Source organism: Ostrea edulis, chromosome 4 (genome assembly GCF_947568905.1).
Source record: "Ostrea edulis chromosome 4, xbOstEdul1.1, whole genome shotgun sequence".
NCBI classification, from domain to species: Eukaryota; Metazoa; Mollusca; class Bivalvia; order Ostreida; family Ostreidae; genus Ostrea; species Ostrea edulis.
The window spans coordinates 26,505,525-26,529,662 of NC_079167.1; the positions used below are offsets into that span (position 1 = coordinate 26,505,525).

The 24,138-nt window shown below is 34.1% G+C and overlaps 1 protein-coding gene across 9 annotated transcripts; it reads right to left on the reverse strand.

Moving 5' to 3' along the window:
- Window positions 1–746: 746 nt before the first annotated feature.
- LOC125670110 (uncharacterized) lies at window positions 747–24,132 on the reverse strand. 9 transcript variants are annotated; one of them, XM_048905080.2, is made up of 14 exons: window positions 24,007–24,132; window positions 23,240–23,270; window positions 21,954–22,094; window positions 21,620–21,710; window positions 16,942–17,019; window positions 15,285–15,393; window positions 11,824–11,893; window positions 10,704–10,783; window positions 9,407–9,479; window positions 8,748–8,798; window positions 5,905–8,655; window positions 4,322–5,796; window positions 2,413–2,512; window positions 747–2,173 (listed from the first exon to the last, which is right to left on the reverse strand). In XM_048905080.2, exons 2-14 carry the CDS (start codon window positions 23,252–23,254, stop codon window positions 2,117–2,119), a joined length of 5,091 nt encoding a protein of 1,696 aa, XP_048761037.2. In that variant the 5' UTR covers window positions 23,255–23,270; window positions 24,007–24,132; the 3' UTR covers window positions 747–2,116. The 9 variants fall into 9 exon arrangements, with proteins under 9 accessions (XP_048761037.2, XP_056017108.1, XP_048761040.2 ...); XM_048905081.2 differs by lacking the exon at window positions 2,413–2,512 and adding an exon at window positions 3,068–3,197 and having other exon boundaries at window positions 2,036–2,173; window positions 24,007–24,103; XM_048905084.2 differs by lacking the exon at window positions 2,413–2,512 and adding an exon at window positions 3,981–4,000 and having other exon boundaries at window positions 2,053–2,173; window positions 24,007–24,103.
- Between the last annotated feature and the right edge of the window lie 6 nt (window positions 24,133–24,138).

Genomic DNA, 24,138 nt, shown 5'->3' on the forward strand with positions numbered 1-24,138 from the left:
AACTAAATGTTATACTGTAAAGATGAAGTTAAGATAATCTAAAAACAATTCTACCATGATTATTGCAAAGATCATATGAATGCGATGGTCATTATTCTGCGATATACCTTCATATGTAATAACATATGAGAAAATTGATACACATCTCGCTTGAACTGTGTTTTGCTAATACAACAATAAAGTCAATTACTATATTCCTATACCGTACTCATTAAAATTAATATATGTTGCAAAACAAATTTATAAATGAATGAAGAACATTTGTCATTCAATATAAATCAATCGTCTGCATTCCCAGATCGATATACATGTAAACAAACATGGCGGTGCATATCTTCTACGTATGTGTAGTGTTTTTGAACTGCGTTATTCAAAGCAGTTGATATCATCCGTCATAAAACTAAATACTTGAAATATTTTTTTCAAAATAGATCTAATATCTTGTATCCTACCATCTCAAATTTTTGTCAGCAACCCCCCCCCCCCAAAAAAAAACTACCATGTAGATCTAGTCCGTTTCAGAAAGTGCCATGACGTCGTGGTGACCAATTTCGTAGTTGTACAGGTAAACGATCAGCTGTATATTTCTAGGCCGTGGTAGAATGGAAATAAAGTTCTTGTTTTGGTGTATAACCTCCTCGGTCTCAAATGTTTGAAATATAAAAGCCTCAGCTTTTTTCGAAGCCAGATAATTCCTGGATATTCGCAAAAATATGCTCTTCCTCGAATTGATAAAACAACATGGCCAACTTTATCAATACTTTTATTTTTTATAAGCTATTCTCATTTTCTCTCTACTTTCAAAAACCCAACAAACATCATGCAAATTACAAAACCTCAGTCTAACATTGTATTATTTGTTGAGCTTTATTAAATTTACTTTAGTAACACATTTTTCTTCTCATAACTTTACTACAACATATATACCGATAAAATACTGGTGCAAACAACAAAGTCTTGCATACTTATCATAGGCAAGTTAGGAGTCATTGAAAACGGTCGCATAAACTACGTACTGGAAATTTTTAAAGAAGCATAATACTGATATTTATCATGTGTATAGCCACTTAAATACTACATTTGTGCAACATATTTCCCAACATTTATAGTAAAACAAAGTTTCCTACAAGCTTTAAGTTCAGAAAACACAGATAGCCCATACAAAGCCCAAAACCTGTTCTACATATAATGATCTGATAATACTGGTATCTTAAAAACAGAAAATACCACATTCAGGGACTATAACAAAGTAAATTTTAACACTGCTGTGATACCGCAATGCTCATCAACACATCGATAAGGAATGTAAAATGGAGCTATAATAACAATGAGATGTCATATGTGAAGTATGACAAAGGATTAAAATATAAAATAAATATATCTATGAATACATACATGTAGCATGCACTATACGCGAAAAGATCACTACAGCATTGGATATTCTTTAAACTTAGAAGCAATGCTGTCTTCTTAGAAAACTGACACTTAACATTTTGTTCAAATAGTAAGGATTATGCCTTTTATATCACATAAAATTGTAAGATCATAATCATAATTTACAATTACCCACAAATTGTTGGAGAAGAAATTCATCAAGGACATCAAATAAATAGATTCACAGGAATATTTTCCTGGTTAAATATAAATAAATTAAATAACCTATCACAACAATATGATGATAATAAAAATTTCCTGGCAAGTTACCATACGTGTGTATATCACAATATGAACAAGATGAGAGGACGGAATCTATATACAATACATAAATAAATTGCTAATATCACAGTTTTTTCTCCATATGTATAAATAACAGGATAAGTGCTCTACTGAATAATACTAATAGCGTATTGTGCTATAAATCATAAGCAAAATACTGGTCCTAGTCAATTCTTAAATATTTTATAAGCTGAACTATAAGATTTGCCAATATATTTTGAAGTCAGTAAAATCTGCTGAAAATTGTAGGAATCCCCATAGTAACAACTATGAAATCTTTAGATAAATATTATGATAAATTAATGACTCGGTATATAATTTAACAATGATAACAAACATCTTCCTACAACAACACTTTGTACAGGATCATCCTAATCTCGAGGTGGACAATAGTCTTTGATCAGATTTGACATATCTTCTCGCAGTCGCGGCACACATCAGCTTGAAACTGGGAGACCTATTCAAACAGAGAAATATACTGCCTTAAAACAGAATTAGAAGTACACTCACGGAGAAAGTATATACACTGCAATTACTACGATTATCATGCAAATAATTAATAATATTCAGCATGCAACATATATTAAAAAAAAAGTTTTGTCCAAAAATATTTCCAAGGTTGGAAAAGATTGTCAAACATGCATTCCGTTTTCAGTTAAAGTTTTCTTGAAGAGCAAGGTTCGATAACTCCTATACCTTTAGTCGTGTTCCTGCTTGCTTCTTACGGAGTTTGTTATACCGAGCCCTACATACGTCACAATCAACGCTATCCTCCATGTCAAAGCGAATAGTTCTTCTGCCAACAAGAACATTTCTCAAGAAACATTACCAGAAACAAACACGCAGTTAACACTGAACCAACCCACATTTCAGAAGAAAATACCATTTTGATCATTGTATTGCTACATCTGATATTTCGGGTCTGGAGATTTGCAACTACGCATGACCAAATATGATTTTCCACGAAATAACAAGATGGTCCAGCGAACACCCAATTTTATTTAGTAACCACGAAGCTCTGTTTGACAACCCTTTCACCTTGCAGCTGTTACTTTGCAAACTTTCACAACAAATTAAAACATTGAAACTTAATTCAAATTAAGGTTCCATCACCGATTACATTAATATGCATATCATTTTAGTATCGTATGCCCCGGCCGCATGATTAACTTTCAAACCTCTTCTTACTTTTCCCCAAATTTTTTCCATTATTCCACAACAGATTCAATGCGTTCCTTGCATCTTCCAAGAAAAGGAAAACATTTTGTAAAGAAGCTATTTCACCATTTGCAAAATTACATTGATAAGCAATGCAGCAGCCGATTCATAGCTTTCCCTAGAATCTACAAACCTATGGGACCTGGTTACATAGTGATAACTATATGGTCACTGTACGTCCAAAGCCATGTTGCTTGGTGTATTTTGCTATAAGAATATCTGCATATCTTCTCTCATCTTCAGATAACAATGGCGGAGTTCTACTGTTGGAAGAGAATATTGGTCATCCCGAATACAGGAATCAAGCACAGTGGAATTTCTTGGTTATATGTGTAGAGAATTAATTCAGCCTTCGAAACCATAATCCATCAACATATGGGATTAGATGTAGTTTTATAATTAGGTCTTTTTTATTCCTCGAAATTTGTTATACAAAATCGATGAATCATTTAGACCATGGTTTCAAAAGCTCGATAGAGATGGATATGCAGTTCAAGGTTCGCGCGTATCACACAGAATCGCATTTGCTGTCGGTCAGAATTGACAAAGTACCAGAAATTGGACACTGGTATCCTGAATCCCTTCCCCAATACTTAAAAGAATTTGTTAAAACTTTCAACAAAGAATATTTCAACATGTGCATGGAAATTTTTGTGAAGGAAACAAAAGTTATCAACTTTAAATACTGGTTAAACATAACAAAATAAATTGAGTGATTAGTCAACACATGCAAAATTCTGTGTAAATGCGATCAAACATTGAACAGCACAGCAGCGCAAGCACATGCAAATTAGTAGAAACTGGACATGTAAATGTCTTATATATGGGTTAACTGTTTATATAAAAATGTGAAAACGACCCTTTCTTGACTGTCGTAAACGATAGAATACGGATTTTCAAACCAGGACGAAACATAACTGGTTTACGTATTTTGTCAAGAAAGCGTCGTTTAGGATGACTAATAATGGGGTGGCTAATGGGGAGTGAAGATATATATTCCAAATGTATAAACTACATAACGGTGATCTAAAATAACCAATGTTCACCTTTTAATAATAAGTATCATCTGAAATTAGCAAAGGATGAATGGAAAGGATAAATTTCACTTAACCCTACATTCATAGGATGGAAATGAAGATGATGACATTCAATAGTACGTAAAACAATACCAACAATTAAATCAAAACACCTTACTAATTCATTATCATACTAAGTTTACCCTAACCATGCATAACGACAGTTACTAAAATATTTCAAGAAACCAAATTACCTACTTCTATAACAGTTAGACTGAATCACCTTATCGTTAAATTTCCAACACCAACCTATAAGACCAATCTTTCTGCCAACCCCCAACGTATTAAGGAAACAGGAGAGGTCTACTTACAATGGCTGGTGTTGATATCGGATAGGAGTTACGGGTCTCCCTGGAGACGCATCGTCGTCAAAAATATCCCTGGAGGTGCGGAGAGACCCGCCTCGTTTGAGCCCTGAAGAATAAATTGGTTTGGTGGGGGATGAACACGTCTTGCTGCCGTCGAAAGGTTTGTATGTATGAGAGCCTATTTCTTTAGTGGGAGTCCTAGAAGGACTTCGAGTTGGAGATGCCGACTGAGAATAGAATGAACGTCGATGAGCGCTGTTGATACTTTCTTTAATACTAAGGTTGGTTTCGCTTTTGGCGTTTTTGAGAATGCTTCTGATGTTGGGATTATTTCGTTGTGGAGAGAAGCCGTAAGAGGACCTTGTGGGTCCGTAGCTGGAAGACCGGTATGATGGAGCATAATCCTCTGTGTTATAGTAACGATTGCAGCTCTCCTGCTGCACTGCATATTCAAGAGCCTTGATGAACGTTTTGTCGCCGTTTCGACTCTGAAATTCCTTAGGATTTGATCTTTGATATTCTTCTTTGTAACGATTGTCAATCGGAGATTCCACAATACACTCGATTGTCTCCTTTGTGTTGTCGTATCGGGAGTTTCTCGGAGACACGACATACGATCGCTGATGTCTAACTGCCTCATTAGAGTTCATTAAATACGGACTATACATTAATTGTCTTTTTGCCGGCTTCTCGTCAGTTAAATCTGTGTATTCCAGATCTCTTCCCTTAGGACTTTTGCATCGATTGGGACTTTTTGATCTTAAAGTTGGGCTCTTTCGCATTTCTTTTTTTGGAGTTCGCTGAATATAATTATCCTGTTCATCATCATCTTCATCAAATCTACCTGCGGGTCTTTTGATGAGGTATCTTTGAACTTCTAGATCATCGACTGAATCATCGTCTGCGTCTCCAAGAGATGAATTAAAGTTTGATTTATAAGATTGTGTTCTCCTGTGAGGGTAGATTTCATGCCGAGCTGAATTAGGTGGAGACATTTCGTCGTATCCACTTTCTCTTCCAACGGAAACGGGAGTGGATCTACCTGATGTGAAGGAACTAGGTTTGTGTAGAGTAGATGTGTAGGAATCATCATACAATCTCCGAGAACTACCTGCTGATTCAGAGCGGGACCTGTATGTTGGAGTTGATGTCATTTTAATATCCGTTGGGATTTCTCGTCTTTGAGGTGTCCAGAAAGAATCTTTTGTAAATCCATTTGGCTGACTCTTGATAGAATACCCGTTGATAGAATCTCCAAAATCTTCTTCATCATCTTCTTCCTCCTCCTCATCATACAGACCATTTTCAATATATTTTCCAATGATTCCACTAACTTTTGATAACTGACCATGTTTCTGAAATTTTGATAGTTCCAAAAACAGCTGTTTTCTTTCTCTTCTGGCATCATCAAGTATATTTTTCAGATCAGTAATGATACTCTGTTGCTTTCCAGTGAGTTTCTTCTCCCTAGCCAAATCCTACAAAATGAAACAAGAATTCTAAAATTAAACCGTTACATACAACGCTGATGGAATAAAGGTTAGAATGGTGAAATAACTGTCATATGAAAATAAATACTACCTTACCTCTTTTAATTCAGAGTTTTCTCTCTGTGTATTTGCTATAATGTTTTTAAAATTATCCCTTTCTTCAATCACCGATTGAAGTGTAGGAATATCTTTCTTGGAGCTGCCAGCTAACAGGTTTCTCATTTGCTCTAGTTCTGCTTCCAAGTCATCAATGCTTGATTTGGATGCTTGTAGTTGCTTCTCATTCTCCCTAAGTCTCTCCTCTGTACTTTCGTTTCTTGTTTTCTCTTTTTCTAACTGTGTCCTCAGTTCCATGTTTTCTGCCTGGGATCTTGAAAGATGTGCTCTACAGTCATTTAGTACATCATTAGTTTTTTCCATTTTTTCTGTCATTTCGACGTTTGAATTCTTGAGCTTAGCTTGTAAAATGTCATTTTCTGTAATGGCAGTGGCAAGAGCTTGTTTCAGTTCTATGACATCTTGGTCGGACATGCGTGATTTGTTGGTTAGCTTCTTCCATTTTTCTATTTTCCTAGGATCATACCCAAGATTATCTGAGGAATCCATTCCCCATATTTCTTCTGATACTTTCCGAACTGGACTAGAATATCCTAAATTTATAGGCTGTCCTCTTCTAGTTGGAGCAAAGGTTAGGTTACCATCGGGTGCTTCATTGATAGATAAATCCTGCAGACTTCTTGATGTGTGAGAATCAGGTGTAAGCCTTTCTGGTGAAGTACTAGAGTGAAGTCTTGTTTCTGACTTTGATCTAGTTGGACTCAAGCCCTCTTCCTTCTTCTGCCTGAACATCCTCCCTCTTGTAAAATCTGGTGATCTGGAGGACCTACGAGGTGACCTTATAGGAGAAACCCGGGGTGATCTTGCTTCTGGGCTTTTTGCAATTTTGTCCTGAACTTGTTCAGAGAGTTGTTTTGTTAGTTTGTCAATATCTTCTAATTCTGTGTCGTCTGATAAATTTGACTTTTCTAAAACATCCATTTTCAGTTTTAAAAGTTCCAATTCTCGATTAAGCACTCTCACTAATCTTCTGTTTGGATCGGTGTCCCTGCTCTGCCTGCCTGGTGATGTCATGATTTCCACTTGAGTCCCTTCAGCAGGGGATTTGGCTCTTGGAGATTTATCTCCTTTCCCTGTGGTTCCCTCCAGAGTAGATCTAGGCAACCTTTCTAAACTTGATCTCGGTGACCTCTCTGAACTTGATCTCTGTGACCTATCTAAGCTTGATCTTGGTGATCTTTCTAAACTAGACCTTGGGGACCTTTCCTGACTGAAATCTACTGATCTACTTAGCCTCTCTCTATGATATGCTCTATCAGGACTTGTTCTTTCTAAGCTTGGAGATTTAGATCGGCTTGATGACCTATCTTTTAGAATAGATTTTGGGAATGTCTCCTCCTCAAACCCAGACCCTGGGGTTAATGATCGTGACCTGTATCCTGATGGCCTTTCAGGTGATCTTCTCTCCCTTTTTCTGTCCCTCCCTGTGACAAAATCCTTCTGCATCTTCTCTTTCAGAGGTTCCACTATATCAACTCGAGGAAATTTTCGTTGATCTCCTTCACTTTCACTACTAGTTGCCTTGCTATCTCTCATTGGTTTTGATAATTCTAAAAAATGAGGACTTCTTTCAAACCCATCACCCACAACCTCTAGTATCCCCCGTTTAGTTGTTGGTAAGCTTGAAACATTACTACTACTTTCTGGTTTGGAAATGGGAGTTGCATTAGGTGCAAAGGTTACTTTACTTTCTGTGTCTGGTATTCTTTGTTTAGTTTTTTGACTATCTGGTTCCATGGTTGGTGCAACATCATCCACAGCATTTAAATCTAACAAGTTATGAAGACCTCTAGAAGAATGCTCTTGTGGTCTATTTGTTTCCTGATCATGGAAATTGGCCTCATGTCTGGCTTGGCGAAGAGCCTGAAGTAAAAACTGCATTTCAGGACTTGTGGCTCCCTGTCCAGGCATGATAAAAATGGGCATCCCTCTTCCTATCCCTGGATAGTAATATGGAGGAGCTGTACCAAATGTCCCCTGATAGCCAGCTTCAGCACCAATATCTTCAATTTCTTCTTGAGATTTTGAATCACCTTCCTTCATACTAGATTTGTCTAAGTCACTGGAGGTAATAGACAAATTATCTACTTCTTGTTGTTCAAGAGATTTCCGAGCTTCTTCCATTTTCTGCCATTCTTGTTTTCTAATTTCAAACTTTTGTTTGGCCTCGGCCATAATAGACTCCGTAGTCCTGGCACGTTTCACAGTTCGAGACACTATATGAAGTGGCTCTTTAACATTGGTATCTCTCTTTGGTGTTGTTTCTCGAAATTCTTCTTTCAAAAAAGTTTCATCAACATTTATTTGCAAGACTTCATCCTTTTCGTCATTGTCTTTCGAATAAGTGTTTTCTTCATCTGCCTCCTCAAATGTTTTCTGTGGTGCACTTTCACTTGTTTCAACTTTCACTGTTGGTAGCTGGTCTTTCTTATCAGTAGTTAAAGACACAGATCCTGACAAAACACTTATACTTTCTTCATCATCACCATCGTCTCCTTCAACAGGTAAATGCTCAGACACTTGTTCAGAAATAGTTTTGATGATCAGGCTCTCACCCTCGGGTGTAACATCAGGATCACCGGACTTTGCAGAACCATTGGAGGAGGAGAACCAATCAGAATTATCATCTGCTAGGTCGCCCACTGATGAATGTTTGACCAAAGGTGATGTTGTTTTTCTTCTTTCAGGTGAACCTGCTACAGCACCTTTGGGGATGTCCTTGGTTGACTGCTAGAAGACAGAAAAACAAAACAATGATACTAGATGTTTCATACAGCTAGACAGAAAATAAGTTCATATGTTCAGTTTCAGTGAAGATTTACCTTTTCCCTCTCTGAACTGTCTTGTCTATAATCAACTCGATCAGTTGCAACCTGCAAACAAAATTTGGATAACAATGATATTAAACTGCAAAAATGCAGGTACACTATTCTATAATTTGCATTGATACTGGTATATTGAAGTATTTGGAAGTAATGAATGCTAAAAGAGGTTAGGAAAAATATACAAAACGTTACATTCCTGAAATATCTGGTATTAGATACAGACATAAATGAGAATCAAAATCCCAAACACATGCTATTTATTTGTTTAAACAAACACTAAAAGGCTATATATATAAGACTGAAAATCAACAAAACATTAATAAGCATTAACACAATGACATTCTTCACCGTGTTATATTTGCTTAAACCAAAATATTGTTGAAATTGCGTAACATGGTTGAAAGCTCATGCGTGTGTTATACTGATAATGCATGAAATTTGATTACACATTTTCAGACACAGATTTACTCACACACCAGGTGACAAGTCACTGTATTACAGGTAAAATAAAAAAGGTGTCATAAAAACTTTGTCACCTTGATTTCTTTATGTCATGTAATCAAAAATAGAAAATTTCGTTACTGAATGACTTCAGTTTTGATCAGGCTTTTTTTTAAATGGTCTTAATTTTCTTTTCATGGAGTAATGAATTGTACCTTTCTTTTCAGTAGGGAGATATAGATCATCAACGTGTGCTCATCTATATTGCTTTTAATCACATCTGCTGGGCTGGAAAAACGAGAAAAAGAAAGCACATTAATCACAATCACATACAAGAGGCCAGGTAGCAAATAAATAGTCTCTGCAGAAACAAGTCAAGACACAAATTATACTCTACAGCAATGAGGTCGCCAAAATCCATTCATATTTTTAAATACATCAGTAAATTTTCCAATTTCTTTTCCATAGTACAAACATTTTGCATAATATGGTGAAGCACTTTTTATGCCGTTGTTAAGTTAAACACATAATGGTCTATAAATTGTATAGAAGGTATCCCACGGGTAAATGTACATGATTGGATCTGTACATTGATGGCTTCCCTCATACAAAATAAGTAAAGGCATTATTCAAGCAACACAAAAAGATAGATTTAAGAATAAATAAGACCAAATGATAAAAAGTGCTCAGCCATCTTGCATAGAGATATTGGCTATTCAGCAAGATTGTTTAAACTGAACAGGCATACAAGAGTGTGTGTTGTCCGATGATCAATAACCGCTCAACTATAAAAACAGGTTGATGATATAATCTCTGTTTTTTAATAAATAGTACATTGGAAACCCGATGATTTGCCAATTATGCCCGATGAAATAAAAATTTCTAGACACCAGGTTAACAGTGTCATATGAAGATCATGCATTCTTTCTATGCCGTTCTGTACTTCAACAATACTGGATTTTTCAGTTACATGTATAGGCCCAACATTTTGGACATTAGCACATTTGAGATAATACTTTAAATCTCATGTTAGTACCTCAGTCTTGTTCTATTGCTTTGATTTAAACAATTCGGTTTACACTGCGATTAATTTGGTATAAGAATTCTCTCTTGTCAACACAAGTGGTCTTTAAAAGCCAATTTTACTATCACCACTTGCTGAGGGTCTGAAGTTGAACTCATTAGATCATATAGAGGGAAAGAGGCAGTATTTGATGAAGTGCACTCCTGTAACCTTAAGTATCACACTGTCTAAAATGTGTTAAAATCTAATCTACTGTGTAATCATTAGTTAAAATAGCATCTTAGATTATGCCACAATGACAACATCATACAGTTCTGGTTGTTATGCATTCGATATCTGCAAATGTTCTACCTGTATAATTACCAGCATACGAAAACCTGTCGATAATCATAACCTGCGCAAATATGAACCTGCAGTCTAAAAAGCAAATGAAGTTTCTTTCACTTACACATAGACAACAGCAATGTGGTAAGGAATTCAGCACTTACTTTACGATGTCCTGACGAATGCCTAGCTGTTTCTCTAACACCTCCAACAAGGCTGCTAATTCTTTCTCCTTGTTCCTAGCCTGATATGGTAAATAAAGATGTTGATCAATTACATTAACTGTGTGTCAATCAATACTGGCCATTATCTGTCTATCAATAGACATGCTTAGGTCAGGTGTCTGGAAATCCTAGGGATATTGTGTTGGAGAAATTCGGAATTGAGATTTTAAGTCAAACTATAAATTACTTTCTTTGGAATATATATCGATTGCATTACAGGATTCCTAAATTGAAAGGTCATGGGTTTGGGGATTTTAAAGGAATTTTAGAATACACAGGTATTTTGCTTGTGTATTTTGTACAAGAAATATAGACCCTTATTCAAATATTGAATTTAAATGAAACATCTGAGTACATATATTCCAGCATTTACATTTCAACAAAAACTGTCAAGCTGTCTAAAAGTGAGTGATTTTCTTCCAATAAAAGGGATTTGATTGGTACAATTCACTGTTACACATCACTACTTCCTTATTGCCCAAAATATACATGATTATATATTTTACTGAAGCATCAGCAATAAAAAGTTTAAATATGAATGCCGTGGCTGGTACGTCTTCTCTATTTGTATTTAGGACCAAAGAAATAGACCCATTTCTAATCCTACTGACAAGTTCAGCATTCAAATATCTCTCATCAATATTCTTGCAATGAACAGCAAACAAAATATTTAACGTTAGAATATTGATCAATAGTACAAACATGGAGGTAAAGTGTCAACACTTATCAAAAGGGCTTCAGGGTATGGTAAATAAAAGTTCGCAGCATTACGAGGATAAGTTCAGGTGCATTTACTGTCCTTACCCAATACACTAATAAATCATACCTATACATCTCTCAAACAAATATCAAAACTACCAATATCTTTATGGTTGTGTGAACCATAAATGTAAAGCAATATCAAATGATCTAGTAAATATTGTCATCAAAGACGAGTAGATATATATATAGTTATTGAAGACAAACGGCTCGCTCAAACAGAAATTTGGAAAATACAAGTACATGGAGATATCCTGGATATGTGTCTAGTGTATTCTGGTATTGATTCAGAAATGCTTACCTCTGGTTGTTCACCTCTGTTGGCAAATTTTTTCAAGAGTTGAATAAACCAATCCCCTGTAGCACACAAACTGCAAAATTTAAGGGGGAAAAGCTTGCTTAAAGAATAACAAGGTACGAACACGAAACTGTGATAAGTGTGTTAACCTTTAGTGGAAAGGAAAAGGCAAACACTGATTGCAATACAGTTCATTCTGGCTAATCTAACTCTCAACTTGAAAATAAGATTGCTTTGATCAGGAACAATTTATTCAAGCAATGATGGGTGCCAACATAAGTGTATTGATTTTTTGTGTTTCCTTGCACATCTAGGGAAACTAACTTAAGCTTAAAAAGAACATATTCTTAGCAACTTTAGAAACCACCTAATTACTTTTTCACTCTCATCTCTTAAGAAAACAAGTCTTCAAGCTGGCCATACCATGTCCAAATGTCAAAACTATTTTTGACTATTTGCAACACCAATATATGAAGACAATTTGACTAGAAATAACCATGCAAGACCATGCTATATCTCACAAGTACAATATTAGTCGACAAGAAATTCTATAGAAAGAATGCACCTTTAACTGAAACTTTAATTAAGTACAAGACGGACTAATTAGAAATTTTTGCTGAGTTCTGAAGATTATGATAGTATTGGGTTTAACACCCTCCATAATCCTAGACTAATTCAACTCAACATTTCATAAGATTAAATTATTTAAAATACCTGCCAGGTTAAATGCTTAGGTGAGAGATAATGTAACACCCTGTACATGACAGTGTGATATCATATGTAACTAAGAAGCACTCGAAATTCAATATACCATTGTTGCAATGTCATTAGCAATACTCCTAGAACATAATTGAGGTTAATGCTGGAAACTTTAATTGATTTGAGCCCTATATTCTGAAGGGCTTGTGTTGTAACAATATCAAGAGAGTTTTCCAAGGAACCTATAATTACACTATAATTTAGAATAGTAATTTTCATTCTCAATTTTCAAAAGAGGGAGTTTTATAAATAGGGCCAGATTTTGATGATTATTGGGGAGCTATCTCTGCAATTTAAAAGCATTAGCTCGAGGTAACGTCTGTCTATCAAATTTACACTCATAATTTCCACAACTGATAATGCTTGAGAAAATAGTGAGGAACTTGTGTTTTTTTGGTTGTGCCAAGTAGATAGCATATTTTTTCACAATGCTTTTTGTGGCTGCAACAATATCTTATTATTACGAACACCCCCCATAAATGTATTAGTAAAGCTATTTCTATTTTATTGCTATCAAAACAATTTTGTAAGCCTTTGAAAACAATTCTTAAAATATGCTAAATAAAATGTAGATAAGCTACTTTAAACAGCTTTCGGTCTCCTGACAGTTTTTTTTTGTGTGTGTGTGTTTCTCTGGTTGTAAAAAAAGCCATAACTCAAAAGACTCCATTCAACTTAGTTCTTACAATTCATTCCGACACTGAGAGAAGTTGTCACTTACACAGAGAACATAGAGAGACCGGTAATGGAGACAATAATTTTACTTACGGCCATTAAACGCTTACAGTTTAGAAAAGAGGAATCCTTCAGTGGATAAACGTTCTGAAGTACAAGTGGAGTGTGAATAATAGGCAAACATTATAGAAAAGTTTTGATCTTTCAAGAAAATATTTACATCTAATACCTTTAAACTGAAAAAGCCAGAGTATTGTGTACAAACAGTTAAATATTTAAAGCTTGCATTAAACTGTTAAATGTACAGGCACTACCCGGCTATATGTTCATATTTTGATTCCACATAAAATAGAGTAAAAAACTTCCTACAATTAACGTTCACAGCACAAAATCTCTTCTGCTGGATCACTTCATATGTCATATGTTGAATGCAAAACTCCTATGAAAGTACACCCTAATTAGATCAGGTCATCTATGTGAACAAGTTTGAACACATCTAGAAGTATTCAAATAAAGTAACTATTGATTTCAAATCTATTCAATTTTATATAAAAGTGAGTATATCAGGCAATCAATGTCATTGTACAAGATGAATTCATTCCATTGCATAAGCAATGAATGATAACATAATAAACTGCTCTGCTTTTAACGAAGTAAGAATGCCACACAAAAATTACACCAAAAAAATCTTGTATGTACCAAAGTTGTAAAAGCCCACATGCATATCAAACCAATGGAAAGGGAAATGCGGTACTTTGTATGTATGTGAAAGGGAGGATCAAGATGCAAGATCTATGAATAGAACATGAATTTTGAACTTGTAACCCTGGTTTTATTTCTCCCCCTTAAATCTTCTGAAGTTATTCATTAACTAGACCTGTCCCAATGAAACTGTTACTAATATGGTAAACAAGGAATTTTTTACCTGCTTTAATTTTTACCTATCCATCCTCATCCTAAATGGGTAAAATTCAAAACTGGATTAATATAAATTTACTCATAACCAGTAATAGTACATAATTGGGGGCAAATATAAAATGAGAATGAGGAATCAAATTTCAATGTGTAGATCTATCAAAGCAAAAATTTCCCAGCATCAGGCAACCTCTGCAGGACTCATTCAAAGTGGGGCATATTCAAAATACAGCTCCTGTCAATGTCATTCTCATACAAAATTTCCACAATCCCTGCATTACAGAGTTTTAGATGAGACATTGATTGTAACCAACCTTGATTATGGCTGAATGACCTTGGGTAAAGTCATGACATGCCATCTGACCATAAGCAACTTTTGTGTCAAGTATGAGGTTTCATTGTTTCTCCATTATAATGTCATTGGCCAGATAAAAAATTCAAACTTTTTTATCACAATCAACCTTGACCTTGGCAAAATAACTGGCCAAAAGCAATGTCTATGTCAAGAATAAATTTCTTATGTTTCTCTAAAATTATGTCCAGACAAAAATGTTGAACTTTTTGTTATACCAGTGACCTTGAATTTGGCCAATGACCATGACTCAAAGTCAAGGGATTTCATCTGGCCATGAGCTACCGTATTCTTGTGCAAGAAAAAACTTGTAATTTCTCTCTGTAACAAAGTTATGGCATGGACAAAAATTCAAACCTTTTGTTATGAGTAACCTTGACCTTGGCCAAATGACCTTGCATCAGGAACATGAGACACCATTTGGACATAAGCAAACTTTCAGCCAAATACAAGCTTCAAATGTCTTTCAAATACAAAGCTATGTCTTAGACAATGAAAATGAAGAATACTTATGAAGTAATTGAGATTAAAATCATTTGTTCACCTTCTAGCATACACATGTATTAAAGACAGAAGAATAACATATAAATGTACCAGATTATATGTGCCATTTTTCTTATAAATCTTCATAAAGAAACAATAATACCCCGAAAATGATTAACTGCAACCTTAAGTTTCTCAAATGACTATGTACATCAATATAAAGCAGTAACCTCCTAAAGCTAACAAAATATGTTCAATCTCTCTTTCACTCAACACTCACTTGTGGGTCAGCGTGTTGCGAGAATCAAATTCTGTGGACAATTCCTTTTGGCACCACTCTAGCAGTTGCCTCTTAGCTGCTCCTGCATTTCTCTCTTGAGGAGGTTTTTCTGAAGAAAACCAGAAAACTGTTCCGTTAGGTCACAGACTCCATCAACAGCAGCACCACCTACAGCCTTAGTAAGACCTCCCCAACCCGATTGTGTTCCTAGACATGATTTATTGTTGACAATGAATGCATCCGTGGCACAAGTCTCCCAGTGTGGAATTAAGTCCGCGGATCACAACATTGTCCCACACACAATCAGAGTCTTATCGGCCGATCTTATCCTCCTTTATATTAGAATCAGAGAATGTAATCAATCCCAGATCATAGTAACATTTACCTTGGTATATTTAGTAAACAAATATCCTTTGGAGGTCAATTTAGGATAAGGCATTAAGGGGAAAAAAAATTTCATTCAAAATTCCTTTAAGCTAGCTTTTGCAGATACATGTAAATGCTGACCATCCTAAAAAGGAAAGTATTTTGATAATTAAAAATGGCTGTTAGTTTTACTGACCTGACAAAGTAAAAATGATTGCTTTATAGGTGAGTGTTTAAAAATCTGATGCACTTTGGCACCAACAATTTTCTCTCTTAATAAGCTTACCCAAGTGTAAACACACATATTGCACATACATGCACCAAAAGGGTGGCTCAATCTTGATTTCATTCTTTAGAGTTTAATAAAGAAAAACAAAACGTCATATCCTTTAAATTGACAAACAAAGCGACCCATTTTAAGTCCTACAATGTCAATATTTTTTCAATAACACCAGAACCAAAAGCTAGGTCACTCTTTTATTAAATTTTGATCTTTTTCTTTGACAGGTGCTTATGGCGGTGATTGCTTGAAGTAGTCAAAGGTGTCCTACCATTATTGTCCAGAGGTTGAATCCTGATTAAAGCCACGAACACGCTCAGTGACTTTTACCGTACAAGGATATTGAATAGTGTTTATACATATTTGTTTTACCAGAAAAAATAATAATGTGCCACCCTAGGGTAAAACAGAAAACCCTTTGAAATACGATTTGAATTAAAGTCTTCTCACAAAAGTAAGAAAAATATTTAAATCACTTATCTACTGATGTCCATAAATTCTAAAAACGTTGGAATAATATTTTGAGGCAGTTCAGGAGGGATGTAAAGTTTAGTGTCCTATATTGACTAAAATAAAATTGAGACACATTTAATAGAAATTTAGATATAGCTATATATTAATCAAAAGGACTCAAAATAATTTACATATAAACAGTTCTTATTGAATTCTCTGATAAGAAACTTAAAAAGCCTACCTGCACCAGACAAACATTCTACATCATAAAATAAAATCTTCAAAATATTGAATCTCAGTTATGTATTCTACCAATCCTTTTAGTTGCAAATTAAAAATGTTGAACCACCCCCAATCAATCCTATGTAATCTTTTGAATATCATCATCAACATCTAGTTCAGCCAAACTCACATAATGGTCTTTACACAAAATATGATCATCCCTCATCAATTTCTGAATTCACTGTATACCCAATGAATAAGCAAACTAACATTATAAAGCTCTTAGACACTTGAACTTGTTGAGTTTTGTTTGCTCTTTGATATGGGAGTGCTTACCTATAGTATGTATTCCGTAATTGAGAATGGTCAACCATAAAATATCCAGCATGGACTTAATGTCTCCATCAAGTATATCTGTAAAATAAAAAAAACAAACAGAAAATGAGAGGTTCCCGAAAAACTGTGGTGCTATGCAAACAGATAGTGACAAGCCGTTGCATAAATATACCCAATATGGAAATGCATATTTGAGTGAGTAAGTGTTCAAATAGCTTCGTAATCTGAACTGTCTACCTTCACCAAAAATAAAAAGTACAAAACATTGCATATATTTTGGTTTATGGGGCAAGATCTAGTTTTACTTGAAAGGTACCCAAGTCATTATCTCCAACACTTTCCCTCTTATCACCAAGCTCTACATATACTAACACAGCCCAAAATGTTCAAATATTGTTAAAACTTGACGCAGTGTAAAGAATACCCATACACTGCTAACAAAAGTTCTTTACTACAAATGATGATTTACAATCAATATTCAATATACAATTCTCCCTTGAATGTTGATAATACAACATTTCATCAACTCTCTATTTACATGATCATCAATTATTGAAAAGTGTCACTAATTTCTTTTGTGAGGCAAAAAACATCAATAATTTCATTTGTCTTATAGTCTAGACTCAAGATAATTTAAGGTAATTATATCAAAATTACACATCTCTCTTTCTCTCTATCAGTTATCTAACAGCTATAAACTTCTATGTGATATCTTAATAAAAGTATGTATTGAAGGAATAAACTTAAGTCTAATATGAATTTAGAAATAATTCTTCTTATTAAATTAAAATCTAGCTCTGAGCTTCACCATGAATACATTTAATTCACTCTAGCATTTCTCAGTGGTCAGTACTGAGAGTTTTTGTCCCTGAATTACACCAGAATAATGCTGTTTACATTAGAAGGCAGAGACTTACAAAAACTAATACATTTAATCCATAAGAAGCTTTTTCACTAAATGCACAGTCCCCCACATCCAATTAACAGAAGTAAAAGTAAGAAAATCTCCTCTGCAACAAGTATATGCACGTATTCCCACTGTGTTAGATCGGCACGTTACCTTTGTCAACAGGCGCGGGTAAGCTCTCACGGTTGACTGTCAGCCAAAGATGATACTAACATATTACCAGGTTTATATTAAATTTAAAGACCAACCCATAAAGTAATTGACATTGATGTCTTTTAAGTCAATGTAGACAAGAACAGTTAACTGTGAATTCTATCATAATCTACTGTTCTGAATGAGTGGAGCAACCTGTTCATGGCTCAGAATATGAAATTTCTGCAATTCAGTCTTACATATTAAAGTCTCTGATAAAGATATCAACAAGCATGCTTTTTAGAGCCATGCAACTTATCTTTAAAATTCACACACAATGCAGTGGTGACATTCAAGCCTAATTAATGAATGCTTGCTTTCAGACTTTGGGTAAAACTCCACCTAAGTATATCTTTAACTTAGTCATGTTTACTTCAGCGTGTAAAGTAATCATTAAGATAGATCAAACAATGTATGCATCGACATGAGCTGTTACAGAATTTAGATTGCATTTTACCAACAAATTTCTTTTTAAGTTGATATATGACTCAATATTTAAAACCCTTAATTAACTTAAAAATTGGACGCAGTGAAAATTCTTGTACAAATATTGTGTTAGAAAATTAAGACAAAAAGCAGGTATGCATGCAGACAACAATTTGCATATATCAGTGCAAATGAATACAAACTTCTAAATGAACACATTTATTTATTTTTATACCTTAGAAATACAGTACAAGAGATCCATGGGACACAGCACTCACGGTACATTTCATCAGCTTCTACTTAAATTGTTAAAGGATGAACCTAAATTACTGAGCAGGAATTGATTGATTGATTGTATATTGTTTAACGTCTCTCTCGAGAATATTTCACTCATATGGAGACGTCACCACTGCCAGTGAAGGGCTGCAAAATTTAGGTCTATGCTCAGCGCTTATGGCCATTGAGCAGGGAGGGATCTTTATCGTGCCACGACTGCTGTGACACGGGACCTCGGTTTTTGCGGTCTCATCCAAAGGACCACTCCATTTAGTTGCCTCTTACGACAAGCAAGGGGTACTGAGGACCTATTCTAACCTGGATCCTCACAGGATACCGAGCAGGAATTTAAATTACATTGCTACTGCATATGTACCAGGATCAGTCCCAACTGAAAACATAAAGAGCTCAAGCAATCAGAAGCCGTGGTGGCCATAATGGAATTCCATTTTCAAAAAGTACTGTAGTCACAGTTCTTAAGCATCCAAAGAGGAATGGTTGTGTCAAAATTAGTGACCTGACATATTGCCAATGATTTGCCTGAGTCAATCAGATAATGTAATGGTCAGTTTTGCAAAACCAACAGAACATTTAACTTCAATTCTTTTCAACTCATTTTCAAGACCAGTATAGAAAATTTGGAGGAAAGGTTGTTAACTGGTAGCTAATCTTGAGAAGTAAATGATATAGAATTTATATCAAACAGTTGTTATGTACATACTTGACATACAGAAATATAACCAGTAACATCAAACAGAGGGTGATGTGTGTTATATATTTTTGATGCATATTTCAGGTCACAATCCTTAGTAACGCATCTAAAAGTGGAAATATGGTAATAAATTAAAGGGAAATAGATCAGTTTTTAGACCTGTCTATTTCAATTCTTTTGCTGTAAACCTAAAACTCTCATAAAATAGAAAAGTAAAAAGAAATATGGTGGTTTGCAAATTATTTTTAAATGTAAAGTTTAGTAAAAGAGAAATTAAACATCAATAAAATCAGCATATAGACATAGAATTCTGAAGTGGATTGAATTTAATTGTATGTAATATATGAACATACACCATGTATATATACAAATTGAATTTTTGTACCTGCCATGGGTTTCACCTATAAAAGCAGGAATTAGATTTCTTTTAGATTAATTCTTTGAACTATTTTTACTGTCAACTGATTGAATGGTAAAGATTCAAGTCTATGTGCTAAAATTTATATGATTTAAACTTTTAAATGTCTACACAACCCACTTTGAAAATGAGAATAGATTGCAATAAGTTCGTGGATCTCCATTAAACAAATGGCTGGTGCTTATGATAAAGTTCTTATCTACATTTTTAAAGATATGACACATTTAATGTCCGATATAGACCTGTTGCTGGTGCCCAATGAAATTTAATCCAACAATCAAATTTATAAGATGTAATATATGTGGTATTGTGGTATGCCAAATAGATAGATATCTATTTAAGAACTATTTGTGATAGAGGTAGTCACACCCCCCCCCCCCCACCCCCAATCAACATTTAAACTACAATTATATATTAATCAATATAACACAGGAATACCACCTTATTTCAAAACAGTAAAACATTCGTTTTCATTATGATGCAATTACATAGTTATGCCATAAAAATTACATAAATTGAAAGTCGAGTTTAAGGGAATTTTCCTCAATTTTTTTTTTATTTTATATTTTATATTTGTTCTTTGACTAAGAAATACAGAGCACAGCACAGGCAATGCATGTTCTAAAATCATTTACTAAATAAAATGATTATATCAATGAAATTTTGGAATTTAGTACTGAAGTACACCTGTGCTCTCTCTCTCTCCACCCCCCCCACCCCCATTTGTCAACATTTTAGAAAAGTTGCAGATATTGGCTAGTCTTGTGACACAGATAATTTAAATGACATCTACCTCTGCATCAATTCATATTAAATACCACCAATGGGAGTTAAATGGACACTAAATTAAATTTTTAATGTTTTATGGACAGATTTGTTTGTAATGTACCAAATTTAGTCCTCTCCTACAAGCCACGATCGTGAGGAGGTAAATTGTTAATGAATTTAAAAGTTCAAAGATTGTCCTTATAACATTGTTGAAACCAACATCATCTTTGTCACAGCTTCTGAATAAAAGGTTCCGAATAGACTGGTATTTCACCCTCAAATTCCATTTCCAATTTTAAAGCATTCTAACCACTAATGCAACCAAGACTTTTTTCAGACAGCTAGCAATGTGTGTATTGAAATGTAAGTCTACTTTGATATCTCTAGGTCACAAAGTTACTGATACTCTTAAGTTATCATGAATAGAAACATGATAATTTCTGATTAAGAAGTAGAGTCAAGAGCTGATAGGAAAAAATTTCTCTATGTTTTATCAAGGGGTTCCCTTTACTTGCATACAAGACGAAAGTGCTGGATCAGCAGACGTATCAGTGTCTTTTGATCAGCTCTGTACAGGTCTGTCTGAGTTGGCTATATAAAAAACACATTACTTCAGTGTCACATACCAACATAGGTTCTTAATGAGGAATAACACACCACAGAAATTTGATATGGATGAAAAGTACAGGAAATATACAATAATACTTTAAAATTGAAAACTTTCAAATTTACTTTTATTAGTAAAAAAAAATATGCAGTTTTAGTACAAAGTAATCTGGAAAAAAAAATCAAAATCCCTGCTGGACTCGAACCCACACTCTACAGAACAGCAGTCAGACTGACTGAGCTACCCAGTTAGGCAATCATATTTAAAAGGAGTATACAAATATTGTTGATATTTATATTTAGGAAGTTAGCCATTATGGCAATGTAGTGTACCTCGATCCTTCATGAAAATTTCGAGTATCAAAACATTTACCTTGTACTTTGAAGGTGAATCTGACCCTGCTCTTGGTCATATGATCAACAACAACTTGCAGGTAGTGTATTGCATCACAGGGATCAGCCTCCTTATAATAAAAGTATTGGTATAGGCATGAACTCTGTTGATATTCTATGAATATTTTTATCATGCTCTTTAGATTTCATTAACAAATTCAATTAACATGACTCGGTTTCATTAGTTTTTCATTTGTCTTGTAGCATTTATCTCCAAGGCATTTTTTAAACTCTTCAAATGAAAAGTGTAAATTTCTCTGCAAAGGACTTTTCTTTTTTTGAGTCATATTACACCTTGCCCTAATATGAGATACCTGAGCAGTTTGGAGAAGTTTGGTATCTCTACAGAGGAGATCAATGACTTGACACAAGGCTTTCCCCTCCTGGATGTTGGAAATTTCAAGAACTTCCTGTCCCACCTCACTCAGGATGGAGTTTATCCAGGACAGGTACACCTGACAAAACGGGAGAAAACTACATTAAGAAATAAATTAGATGCAGTAATCGATCACAAATTCAACAAATATTTAGAAGACGAAACCATTAAACCAAATAAAACATCCCAGGAGCATGAAGTCTTGTAAATTTTTAAAATTTTTAATGTTGCATGTTAGTATGGAGCAGAAGCATTCTGGGATTTTCAGGAATCCTGTCAAAGTGTAACAGATGATTTTATCATCAACTTACTCCTTAAATGTATTATGAAGTGCATTCATGCAAGAATTTTCTTTACAGTATTGCATGCATGGTCAACAGTCCAATGAAATTATTGATCAAGCATTGAGTTTCCAAATACATTAATAATTAAACCACTTCAATATCCATACATTGATCAATAAATGCATTAAAATTTATGACATATTAAATGTGAATAGAATGAGCTATTACTACATTCATATATCCCAAAGCTCTATTCTACTGTACATGTAAAACTTCAATTCTGACTTTATAGCAAAATGCTTTTTCCTTTTAAAAGTAGCTCTACACTTATTGAATTCTGCATGCACAAGTGTATAGAAAGTTTCTGAATACCCCAACAATACACAACATTCCAAAAACAAGACGACTCGCTATAATATCTAACATTCAGCAGTGTGTGTTGTGTGTGTGGAAAAGAATGTGGTGAATATAAAAGACCCTGTAGAGCTTCACTCTGTAAGGATTTACAAGAGGCATCACATTGGGGTTTTTTTTTTTAATGAATTCAAAATTTTTACAATTTACAGCTGTGTGAATAATTTTATCATCATCATTGTTGTCAGTAGATTAAATTCATGTTCATTTTTTTTCTACTGATTAATTATGACAAATGAATTAGTCAGCATGCAAAAACTACATGGCTATAATCTAGATTTCTATATTAGGTATTAAAATATTATACAGGGAAATTGATAAAACTTGAAGTTGATGAAGACATCTTAATAATAATCAAAATCCTTCATTTGAGAGATCTTTAAGAGGAGATTGTTTACTGCATCATAAGAAGAAAGAAAACATTTAAGTAACACTGTTGCAAAGATGAGGACAAATTGACAGGCATGCAGGCTGGATACTAGTACTGGCAATAATAACAATACAATGTAGTATACCCAATATTTACCTTTCTTTTGCTCATCTTTCAGTTTCTAGACCTGGTCATACGTGTACACAGTTAACAAAGATGTACAATTTGTTTTAAATCAAGAAATAAAATTAATTTACATACATGCAAATGATATATATATATATACTAAATAGTGAAAATTTAAACTTACACTAGCAAGAATTAGGACAGATGTGATTTGACATGTCATACTTATCAATTAAAATCCAATTCATGTAATTTGTTTGAATCTAATGAAAGAGTGACAATATCATTTTGTTGTATTAAAAATCAAATGCTACATTATAACAATATTCACATACTTCATTTATAAAAATGATCTAATTATTTTATTTTGCTTTCACATTATCATATTAAAATTCTGCAATGGCTATTTTTAATGGAAAAATGTTTTCTTCAAAATAAGAATCTGCATCAATTAACCGTGTTCGTTATGTCGATGCGCTTTTTTTCTTCTTTGTTTTTCCCCATCATCGTATCTCAAGGAAGAGTTTAACGTCTTTTTAAAAGCACAGTGAAATATATTAAAAGACAAATAAAATATCTTATCAAATAGCCTATAGATATAATACCACTTATCCTGCTTAAACAAAAAATATTACTTTTTTAAATGTCTAAGTGTGCACAATACTAATAACACGTTTAAACATGCAAAACATTATGCAGTCAAATAAAATATATATTAAACAACTCGTATTTCAATTTTTCATAAGGATATAAATTTTTAACGTGTTTAAATCCCTCGAAATAAAATGCAAATTTACCTGTAGAACAGACATTTCACGAAATTTGTCTCACTATCTATCCCAACATCATATTTAAATATCAGTGAAAGTGAATAGCGGCGAAAGTACACCACTTAGTCGCCATGTGTAAACAAAAACTAGGGTAATTAT